This window comes from Dermacentor albipictus, chromosome 10, assembly GCF_038994185.2.
Source record: "Dermacentor albipictus isolate Rhodes 1998 colony chromosome 10, USDA_Dalb.pri_finalv2, whole genome shotgun sequence".
In the NCBI taxonomy this organism is placed as follows: domain Eukaryota; kingdom Metazoa; phylum Arthropoda; class Arachnida; order Ixodida; family Ixodidae; genus Dermacentor; species Dermacentor albipictus.
The window spans coordinates 10,005,558-10,017,916 of record NC_091830.1 but is presented as its reverse complement, the minus strand read 5'-3'; the positions used below and the strand labels follow the sequence as shown (position 1 = coordinate 10,017,916).

At 44.1% G+C, this 12,359-nt stretch overlaps 1 protein-coding gene across 1 annotated transcript in view; it reads left to right on the top strand.

Moving 5' to 3' along the window:
* The window catches only part of cn (Kynurenine 3-monooxygenase cn), a 31,528-nt gene that overhangs the window by 8,922 nt on the left and 10,247 nt on the right, over positions 1-12,359 (top strand). The window contains exons 2-6 of the mRNA XM_065451482.2: positions 5,075-5,144; positions 5,729-5,919; positions 9,396-9,444; positions 10,005-10,092; positions 11,652-11,820. Coding sequence (XP_065307554.2) covers positions 5,075-5,144; positions 5,729-5,919; positions 9,396-9,444; positions 10,005-10,092; positions 11,652-11,820 — 567 coding nt within the window. The remainder of the gene's footprint in view (positions 1-5,074; positions 5,145-5,728; positions 5,920-9,395; positions 9,445-10,004; positions 10,093-11,651; positions 11,821-12,359) is intronic.

The following is a 12,359-nucleotide window of genomic DNA, read 5'->3' as shown; positions in this document are numbered from 1 at the left end:
TGTGCAGCATGAAAAACAGCTTGCCGCAGCTGGAGAACGATCCCATATATATATATATATATATATATATATATATATATATATATATATATATATATATATATATATATATATATATGGGATCGTTCTCCAGCTGCGGCAAGCTGTTTTTCATCCACTTTCAATTCCATTTATTTAACATTGCTTTAATTAATTTTGTCAGTACAAGTAATTGCCCCTGTGTTGTACTTGGTGCCTTTGTTTGTTGGCTCCTTGTGATATATATATGAAATAGAGGTAGGACGAAATGGGATGAAATAGAGAACATAAAGAAACGCGTATGAGTGGGGAATAAAATAAGTGTACAGGGCATACTTACAGGTAAGGCGAAGTTCGCCCAATAATTAAAAAGCTCCATTATTTGCTGGCAGTGTTTCTGCTAATTCACCGTCACAGTAATATTGGCTAGACCTTTTTGTTACCCACCATGTATGTCATGACTCGTTGCTCTACTTACACGTACTACTTGTATAAGTGTAGCATAAGCACGTACAAACCAACTCGATAATCCTTCGAACTCAGCAGCGCATCCTATAACACAACCTCTCCTTGCAGCGCAATCCGCAGTGGTCGTATATATACGAACCCTTATCAATGAAAATTACCGCTGCCAGCCGGAGGAAAGTACTCTCATATCGCCGTTGAAGGCGGCATCAGTGCGAGCAATTAACAGGCGTGCAAAAGAAATGCTAACTCTTGAGAAGCACAGATAACCTTACGCTATCGGTGTCGGAATGAAGGCCGCCTGTTACTGCGACTCCAACAAGCGCGATAGGGACTCAGACAAACACTGATAAGCATGGGTGATTCTTCCTTATCTGGGATAGGTGCTTCGCTAGGGCCTTCCCCCGAAATTCGCTGGCGCACCAAGTCCCAGGCAAGCCGTGATAAAGCTGGTAAGAAGGGTCTTTGGGACTGAATGGTGTAACATATGGTTTGTCTACGCTTCGCATGCGCCTCAAGAGAGGGCGCTGGGTGCACAGACAGGACGCGATATCTCCACGCTTGTGCAGCATCTCAAAGGCTGAATTACGATATGACGTCATCTTCGCGTCATACATAATAGAGTAACCCCTTTTCGCACGACAAAGGTTCACAAGAAGATGGAGTTTTAAACAGTGGTCGGACAAAGAATATTTATAGTAGAGGTTGGCGAATACAAAACATTGTTTGAATACGAATCGAATACGAATATTAAGCGTCGAATATCAAATTGAATACCGAATGGTCAAGCGTAGATGCATGTCGCAGCAGGAGTATTTATTTTAGTGTAATTAGATACCATGGCACGCCTTTACTGATTGCTACAAAAAAAAAGACAGCTAACTATCAGGAACAAAGAATCATGTTTGTAACACCAGATCACTAATTATCCTTAAAAAAAGTGCAAAAATTGTCTCATTCAAGAGCTTTAGAGCCTGATTGCAAACAAGCTCTCCAAGAAAGAATGGCTACCGCATCGCTAGTTTTAAAAGAAAGCCAATGGATGATTTACCCAAAAAAAGACCAGAAATCGGAAAAAGGAACAAAAGAATTCCTGAAGGAATCATATGCCGTAGACGCATGGTAAAAATGCACATTGCAAGGAATACATCACGGGATACAGCGTACAAGTTAAAATTACTGCAAGACTGGACTGCCAAAAACACTAAATGACACACTATACACAAGTATCGCGGGTGTTTGTGCAGGCTTCCGCGGCGAAACCTCGGAAGCCTGCACTTTACCATTCGTTTGTTGCCAAATATCTCCTTAGTTTCTAATATTCGAAAAGGTCGAAATATGCCGTAGACGCATGGTAAAAGGGCACATTGCAAGAAATACATCACGGGATACAGCGTACAAGTTAAAACTACTGCAAGACTGGACTGCCAAAAACACTAAATGACACACTATACACAAGTATCGCGGGTGTTTGTGTAGGCTTCCGCGGCGAAACCGCGGAAGCCTGCACTTTACCATTCGTTTGTTGCTAAATGTCTCCTTAGTTTCTAATATTCGAAAAGGTCGAATAGTTTCTTTTCGAATATGAATGGTTAAGTATTCAGTTCGTATCCGAAATTTCGATTATTCGCCCACCCCTAAATTGTTTAGCCAATATTTCGGCAAGGGGTCTTGTCTTTGATCGTCAAGGCGATGGACAAATCCAATCGGTCGAAACGTTGGCTCCAACCTGTGACATTCCTTGCTCGACTAGTTTTGGAAACGGAAATATAACAGTGCGAAAGCCTGTCACTTGAGGAAACGTTGTCGAAATATGTTGGTGAAGAGTTGTTGCTGTTGGTTGCATTTTCGTTACAGAAAATGCCGCACCAAATAGCTCAAGCAATATCCATCCATAGATATTGCTTAGTCGCCGCTCTTTTCTGGTTCCGGTCCATGTCTGTGTCTGTTCGGCACTGTCCAAAGCCGGTATGGATTGCTAACAAGCCCGTATTGGAATAATCGTATGATAGCAGAATCTTACAATAACTTATAGACCGTTTTTTCGTAGGCGCCGCCATATTGTGAACGCAGTGGCGCCGCCTATGAGCAGCGCCATACTGGCTTGGGTGAAAGCGGTCTTTCGCATGGCAGGTATACGCTCGGCGGCAGGTTCTGGCGTTTGTTTTCGCGGTCGTGCGGTTTGTTTAGTATGACGTGCGTCTTCTACGCGGTAAACGGTTCTGTGAGACGTGCTGAAGTGGTTTAAGGCGTCATGGCCGGAATTTCTGCTGGCGTTGAGGTGGACGGAGCATGCAGCGCGATGTGTGCGCGCAGGCATATTCGTGCCTACAATCAGCCTCGGAGATCACTTGTGTATTTCTGAATGTTCCAATCACTAATGTGACCTTATTGCAGTATTATCCTCTATTTCTGAGCTGCGATTTAGAAGCCATGAAACATACGCGACGATCGTAACAGCGTGAGTGTGGGTACCGTTCTGCTACGATAGGAGCTGTGATGTTATACTTTGACAAGCGTTCAAACTGTTCGCTGCAGGTTACATTGCGTGACTACTTGGTTCGATGGATGAGGTTTCCGCCCCTGAATAAAATAGTTTTGGCAAGTGATAGCAGCATACCTTACAGTCTGAATTACGCTTGTCCAGCAAAGGGACTGTTTACGAACTGCGCGAGCGTCCTAAGCAGCGGTAGGTGCTGGATTATATATATCTTTGTCCTATATACACCGCATGGTCCAAGCATACCGCATCAGCGGTTATATATTTATAAACGTTGTGCGGCATGACCATGCGAGGCCCTATTGCGGCTTTAGCCCGTTTTCTCTTGCTTTTTCGAGAAGGAGGATGATAACCGAATTTCTTTTTCGGTTGTGTTCGTTCCGTTCTCTACGACGCACACACACGTAATACGGTAATTTTGTCCTCAAAAATAGGCATCGCATTCTTTTTATGCGATCTCCCATATATATTTTGGCTGTATGCTGGCAAAAAATGCAATGCCGAAGCGCACAGCTTACATATGTACTGCGCTGGTTCACCAACCGCAGTGATCCCTGTGTTGAGCAGTGCCATCGGCCTCATGCAGGAAGGCTACCGTAGACATATGGTAACTTGAAGCCTACTAGACTTGAAATGCGCGAGAACGATGCCGGTGCATCACAAATATTTGATTGCGCCTGCCGCTTAGATGTTTCGTGGTATCCTTAGGTTGACCGTGCACGAGCATGCGCTCTTATGCTTTATGTTTTACTCCCTACGCCAAGTGATCAGATATTGAGCAGATTTACCCTTTCATGCTGCTAATACAGACACACCAGTTTTCTTTGTTGAATTAAAACTGATCAAAGCAAAATAGTTCACAACACATACACACACCGCGACTGATAATGTGGGTACACCGCGGCTGATAAAACGCGTCACATTTTTGCGCCCCCAAAAGATGTTTCCGCCTGCTGTAGCTACCGATGCACCGAAAGGCTTCCGTGACGACCTTATATGAACGGACATGGCGTAAGTTTCCCAAAGTACCATCTAAAACATCTCAAAATCGTTCCGCAGCACGCGACAGCAATACTTTCATGCAGCGCCGCGCCGGATCGCCCAAGCCAGAGAGGAGGAAAGGCTCTCCGCGCGCCCTATCCTCCTCGCCCGATGAAACGGTCTATATATAATATAATTTTACAGCAGGACGATGTCTTACAAAAGCGGATCAGCTTGACGAACTGTGTTTGATCAGAATGGTCTGGAAGAGCCGCTAGGATGTGTGAATCTGCTACGCGAAGGTTTTCATGTGTACGTAAACTGGCGTAATTAGCAGGAGCGAGCGGAAATTTAGGCGAAGGAAAAAAAGTGAGGTTGGACAAGACGGGCTGTATTTGATATCTTGTTCAACAATGTATACGTTGGCAAGATGTAAACACTATACGTCCCGTCTATTGGCTTCGTGGAGGAATAAGCGACTAAATACTGATCGTACATTGTCAGTGTTCCTGCTTTTCGGACAAACCTCTGTTTCATCTTATCGTTATTACCGCTCCCTTCCAAAAAAGTTATTCCTTTCCCAAAAGTGGTCGTCCTGAGAATTGCGTTTCCATCACGCAGATTAACATCCGAAAGCGTAGCGTCAGTGTTTTCTTTCCTTCTTTCTTTCTTCTTGCCATAGCATCGTGCTGGTAATGGCTCTCAGTTATTTATTTTTATTTAGGTAAGGCAGACAGCACTGAATTCTTTATCTATCTTATAGCTTAAGCAAATCACGGTCAAATAGGTTTGATATGACGAAACCTGGCAATCTCCTTACGTGTTACCGATAAATATTCAGATAAGAGGTGTTGCCTAAATCCCAGCCACGGCGGCAGTGTTTCGATGGGGGCGAAATTCAAGAATGCTCTAGTACCGTGCATTGGGTCTACGTTAAAGAACCCTACGTGGTCAAAATTAATCCGGAGTCCCTCACTACGGCGCGCTTCATCATCATATCGTGGTTTGGAAATAAAAGGCCGGAAATAAAAGTATTGCCGGAGCTGATGCTTCTACTTAGCAAGAATCATTAACTCTGCATTTATTAGGATCATATCTAAACTCACGCAGGTGGGATCACTATGCGCCTGCCTTCTCGGCAACCGTGGCTTCCAAGTCGACCTCTACGAGTCCAGAGAAGGTGAGCGATAATATAATTGGTCTAGTATTACATTTTAATGTTTCTAATGCCCTGACAGTCTAGTGTCAGAACTCTTCGAGAGACGAGGCTAGTAGTGACAATGAAAAGAGGCGGAGTGCAAAATCTCTCGTTGTGCCGTGCTTTTAGAGCACGTCAAAATGAGGTCCACATTTGAGCCCCTAGGTTTTCGTAAACTGAACATAAATGCAACAGTTATTCAAAGTGTTATATATATATATATATATATATATATATATATATATATATATATATATATATATATATATACGTAAAATTATAAATATATATATATAATTTTACGTAAATGTATATAGATACTCTATAGAAGTGTTGTTACATATACCGCTCAGGATCTCGTACGTGTAACCGGTTTGCTAAGTACAAACTCAGTGTTCGCTTTAAGAGTGTACCATACTGTACACATGCACTCGGGGTGACAGTATAACCAAGTTTATTGCTGCACGCGGAATCAATGAAGCGGGATGTGGCCGCTAAACTCTTCTCAGCCAACGTGTCAACCGAAAGGACGTATAACAGCGAGCACCGTTTCTGCGCATGCGCAGACATCCGCGAGCAGGAGCACGTGGCTGGTCGGAGCATCAACCTGGCGCTGTCTGTGCGCGGACGCGCCGCGCTGGCACTGGTGGGGCTGGAGGAGGAGGTTATCGAGCGGCACGCCATCCCCATGCACGGGCGCCTCATTCACAACACGGACGGCACGCGCAAGCCCATCCCGTACGGCAGGAAGGGACAGGCGAGTCACCTGCGACGAGATAGATAGATAGATAGATAGATAGATAGATAGATAGATAGATAGATAGATAGATAGATAGATAGATAGATAGATAGATAGATAGATAGATAGATAGATAGATAGATAGATAGATAGATAGATAGATGGATGGATGGATGGATGGATAGATAGATAGATAGATAGATAGATAGATAGATAGATAGATAGATAGATAGATAGATAGATAGATAGATAGATAGATAGATAGATAGATAGATAGATAGATAGATAGATAGATAGATAGATAGATAGATAGATAGATAGATATACTCACTTTAGTTACAGCCCTTAGTGATAAGCTGGAGATGATGCCTGGCATGCTGTACGCCAGACGCTGGCTGATAAACATGATACGCACAGTTTCGAGATACTGCTGCTGGGTGGGTCGGTTGTAGGGACGTAAGATAAACCTTCTTGAACGAAATATTTGTTATAACGTACAGCGGCTACTTAATTTAGAAAACGAAGTGACGAGGACAAAAATACGGCCCTCGCACGTCAACCCACAAGTTCACCATTCATTTTAACCTGATGAAGAGGAGTTGGGGTGCGCAACTTTCAGATGGGCAGTATGCGAAATAAAATCGTATTGCGTGAAATCACGAAAATGGCGAGCACGTACGTACGCTCACGCCCATATGAAACTACTAGCGTAGGCACCGCGCTGTCGGCGTGTTCCCAGAGGGTTGTTCAGCCATTCCAGAACAGCATCGAGATGTCCGTGTCACCCTAAGAGAAAACTAGAGGGCCTTAGTTTTGTAGTCGCGGATATGCTTCATGCGTCAGTGTTGCTGGCTCTGAAACGGCACGCAAAAGAAAAAAAATGGCGCATTGAAAAAAATGGCACTTAGCGACACGGAAGGAGGCACGTATAACATCGGCCAGAAATACGACTAGACATGCAGCGCTATTAATGCACAAAACGTAGTTCGAAGGCCACTATAGCGGCCACAGAAACCGAATTGTCGCTCATATATAAGCATGAACCGCGGTGCCAAGCTAAAAAGCGAGAAATCTATCTGCGGTGAACATGTATAATACAAAACCGGCGAAGTAAATTACGCGGAGTTGTCACACAGACCACGGAATTTTCCCGTCTAATGGCCTCTGTTTTTCGGAACGAAGGCAGCGTGAATTTCTTTGCATCTTGCGGGGCAAGTAGTCTCTGAGTCACGTGCACTTATTGCTGTTGTTGTTATTGACGAACTCTTTGTTATGCTCATAGATTGGATTGGATTGAAGCAAATGAAATATCGTGAATAGTTGGGTGCATCTGTGCACGTAATCCATGTGGAAGGCCATAAGGAGCATATGACAGCATAATTATCACATTTTGTTCAAAAGAGCCACACTTCGCGTTCGACTTCGGCTTTTATCTTGCTCGCGATCACGGGAAGGTATTAAACTTAGGAGCGACGGAAGCAAATTCTTTAAGAACGTAAGCACACAATCTGCTTCACGTCCCATCACGTAAGGATAATACACCTAAGGTTATGCTCGTATCACTCCAGGGTAAATCTATTCATTGTTTTTCTTGCGAACCGTTGGAGAGTGGATAATGCTTTATCGGCGAAAACGGTGGACCGCAAAAATGCCGACCTATTTTATGAACAGCTACCCCCCGCAATAATGGCCTATACAGTATAGCAGCTCGCGGAACTCTGAAATAATGCCAGCAGAACAGCCGACAACAAATCCCCTTACCTCTCAATTCACCACCGTCGCGGCGACTGAGTTGCTAAAGGAACTGCAGACATTTATTACTACCGTCTTATATCACCACTCAGATCGCGGCCTTGATACATAGCAGGCGGCGACGTTGTCCGTGTAGCTAAATGGTTCAAAACACGGCCGACCATTTCTCGCTGCGATAGAGACCGTACGTCGGAATGTGTAGGCGCTGCCCTTGAGCTTTGATTTCGATGCCGTTTCGAGTGCGAAACGAGAGTTCGCTTGAGAACTTAAAAGGCGTATACGTGAATCATTTTATAGCCAACAGGTGAATGCACACGTGGGGCGGAAATGTGCCGCTGATGTGCTGACAAACAGATGGCGGGTGCGAAGGGAGGTTGACGAGTCAATTAGGCAATCCTTGAGAGGGGAAATGGACTGTTTCGCGACGACTCGTGGCTTGAAAACTCGCACCGCAACGTGATGATATGACGTGGACGACGTCACGCGCGTGTTCCGTGTTTTGTTTTATTTCGTTTTCCTCCCAAGTCGTGGCTACGGGGCGTTTGGCCAAAAAACTCGGGTGGATGAGGTTGGTGAACATATAAAATTAAGTTCCACTGACAACGTTGCCAAGAGAAAGATAAATTCAGTGGGACAGATGTAAGAAAATGAATTAGCTAGCTTCAAATAAATGTACTAAATATAACAATAGTTTTAATACTAATACTAATTAGTAGTAGTAGTACTATTAAGGTTAGTACTATTAGTACTAATACTAATATTACTAATAGTACTGATATTAGTATTAGTACTATTAGTAGTATTAGTACTACTAGTAGTAGTACTATTAGTATTAGTATACTAATACTAATAGTAGTGAACACGTGACAACGTCGCGTGTTCACTACTATGGACTTTTGCTCGTCGCTTTTGTATTTCTTGGAAATGTTGCTGTTGTTGTACATGTTGATGACTATGATGATGATGATTTAATTTATTAGGAGCCCCCCCCCCTCCCTCAGGTCCGAATGCGTTACAGTGGGTAGTGGTCGAATCGAGAAGTACAGCAATAAGAGAGAATTCCTGGCTATACAATTGTAGCTAGTAATTCCCGAGGAAGACCGATGTTTTGCACGGAAGTGATCATTTCATTCATTTTTGTTTTCATTTATTAATGCCCTCAACTCTATGTTGGGTGATTACAGGATGGTTGATGCAGGAAGGCGATCTCAGATCTCAGAGAAATGTGTCGGTGATGATGATTTTCTGAAAGCTCGAACTATCCATGTGCCGGATAGGCCAAGAATCGCGTGGTATTACGACCGGAAAATGTAACTGAAAGCATACAAAGAAACTTCTCCTACAGCAAATAATGTTATGGAAACTGCGGCAATCCTTAAAAATATAGAAAGAAATAAATAACAAGTTAAAGAGCATATTAAGGCAGAACAAAGATATGTGGTGCAGAATATCGCACTGATTGTGATCTCAATTTTTGTAAGTTGTAACTGCTATTGTTTCTTCTTCTTCTTCTTCTTCTTATTATTATTATTATTATTATTATTATTATTATTATTATTATTATTATTATTATTATTATTATTATTATTATTGATAGGCTGTTGCAGAATAAACAAAGTACACTTCAACAATCTAATTATATAATTCCGCAGGATTGCCGGAATGAAGGCATCGACTGAGAGAAAAAAACCAAACTGGCAGAGAAGTCAGCCGTATAATTAATATTATTGATTTATCTGCAGAGTATTTTCTCCGTGGGTCGCCGCTACCTCAACGAGGTCCTTCTTTCCGGTGAGTACCTTTGTGCTAGTGGAGCTTTCTGAGAAACAAACGGCAGAGTGTGCGGGTGTATTAATCGTGCAGCTCGACGTCGACACAGTTGAGGAAAGCCACACCTTTCGACAACGTATACTGCCTTCTTCTAACTGTCCCATGAAAAAAAAATGCGTACTTTCGCACGAAGTAGAAACATTGAAGCATCGAAGGCATATGTATGCATTCAACGTATACAGCCTATGGCCGAAGGCATATGTACCCCGCTTCTCGGCAAACAGCGGCGGTGCTTCTGGAGGCACGCTAGAGATGATATATATATATATATATATATATATATATATATATATATATATATATATATATATATATATATATATATATATATATATATATATATATATATATATATATATGTATGTATATAGGGCCGTCGCTGTAGGGAAACATGATGCGATTGCATCAACTCGACTCGTGTTTGCTGGTTTCACCCAGCTTTAACTCTATGTACTTGAGAGACCACGTGTATTTCGACGCGACGCGCACTTCCGTGACCTTGCGGTGTTCGTGGTTTCCAGCTTGCGAAGCCAACCCCAACGTGCGGCTGCACTTCCGGCACAAGCTGCAGTCGGCCGACCTGGACCAGGCGGAGCTCAACTTTCGCGGGTGAGCGGGCCACCGACTGCGCTGTCTCTGATACTGTTCCACACAAGTTGCACCAAGTGGAACATATTTGCAAGTTTGTTCCGCCAAGCTTTTTGGAAGCTTGGCGGAACAACATGTCGCTTTTGCACTCACTGGAATATAATTTTCTCCCTCAAACGCAACAAAATTAAGTAAAATTGGTCGAGAGGTTATCTCAGAAAAGCACTTCGGCGTTTTACATGCATTAGATTAGGCGGCATCGGAGTTGGGTCCAATTACGTAACAGTGAGGAGATGCTCTACCGAAGGAAGAATCGACGCTCAATGACATTCATTCCACACAAGTTTCGCTTAGTAACTTTAGCATTTTGAAAATGTGTTCTACTTATTTAATGAAACCTATGTGGAACGAGGCTAAGAGTGTCGACATTTCTCTTCAACTTCATTCTGCTCGTTCATTCGCTCACTTTTCGTATCGCTCCCCTTCGAGCCACGATGGCTCGAATGCCGTGGCACGTTCTGTTATTGTAAGCTTGCACGAGGCACCGGGTTCGACTCCCGCCGGCTGGGGCGGTCGCATTCCACGGTAAGGATAGAAAGCAATAGATTGAGGTGAGGTTAAAGAATATCGAATCGTTAAAATTAATTCGAAGTACCCCATCAAAGAGTCCCGCTCGTATCCAAACTGTGGCTTTTGCACGCAAAGCGACTGACATCCATTTCTTGAATGCATGCACACCAAACACAATTACAGTAACCGTTATAAAGGTGAACACTATAAGACCTAGAGGTTCGACCTTTTACTTTTTATGATGGTATAGCATGCAACCGTGCCGTCAGTCATTGTTCGTGAGATCTGAAGCTAACGTCGTTGAGGTTTGTTGCGGCGCTGCAGACATCGAGCTATTAGGTGACGCAACGCGATGCCTGGCGCCTGCCTACACGTGATTTCTTTGGCGTAGTGTACTTCGACTGAACCTAAAATCAACAGAAATATTGAAACGGGCAACTGCTGTTAGTGTAGAGTAACATAATGTCTGTTATCTTTAGGTGTGTCAAGGTGTACGTTTACTAGTACAGTTACGGTGATCAGAAAGCCTATATTTTTTTTTCTAATTTGATGACGAGTGCTTTACGGGCATAACGTTAAGAGACAGAAAGAGAGCTTTTTGGGTAAGGAGCAAACGGGTATAGACGATATTCTAATAGACATCAAGATAAAAAAATGGTGCTGAGCAGGTCACGTAATGCGCAGGCTAGATGGGCTATTAGGGATACATAATGCGTTCCGAGAGAAGGGAAGCGCAGGCGACTACGACAAAAGATGGTGGGGTGATGAAATTAGGAAATTCGCGGGCGCTATAGTTGGAATCGGTTGGCGCAGGACAATCGTAATTGAAGATCGTAGAGAGAGGCGTCCGTCCTGCAGCGGACATAAGATAGGCTGCTGCTGCTGCTGCTGCTGCTGCTGATGATGATGATGATGATTTATGGGATAGATTCAGTCAGAGAACGTACCAATCTCGCAGTCATCCCGTAATGGCTGCCACACTGTGGCACGATATCTGTTTTTGGCCGCAGCCCTGACGGCAAGGAGGTCCGCGTGCACCACCGCGCGGTGCTCGGCTGCGACGGCGCCTACTCGGCGGTGAGGCGCCAGATGCTGCGGCGACCCATGTTCAACTACTCGCAGACCTACATCCCGCACGGGTACCTCGAGCTCTGCATACCGCCCACGAAGGACGGAGAGGTATGCACTATACGCAATATATAGTATGCAGGAGAAACGAGCACGGAGGTACGCGAGTATACGTACAACGGAGACCTACAGGATGAAGTGCTCACACTGCAGAGCACTACTTTCTGTAGCGCAGGCAGCACGCTAACAGGACGTTTCGGCGTTCTGTGTGACGTAAAGCTGTGTGCCGTCCTACCTTGCGGCGTGTGAATTAGCGCATGCGCAGTTCGTCGGTCTAACATTGTACCCGAGTTCTGGAGCATCCCCGGAAAAGACAACACCTCTACACCTTCACCCCCTCCCCTTCCCCTATGCAGTAGTGAAAAACAGCATGTTCAACTTATATGCCGTGTTTTGTCTCGTGTTAGAAATACTGACGAACTGTAAAACTGACACATGCACGCGCACTCACGCATGCTCACAGAAAGCGTGGTTGAAGGATGCTCGGATGGTCACAACTGGGCTCTCCAACGGCTACTGTCAGGATGTTATAATGGCCCGTATATAGTACCGCGAGTGCGAATAATGTATCGAATTCAAGCTGGAAGCTG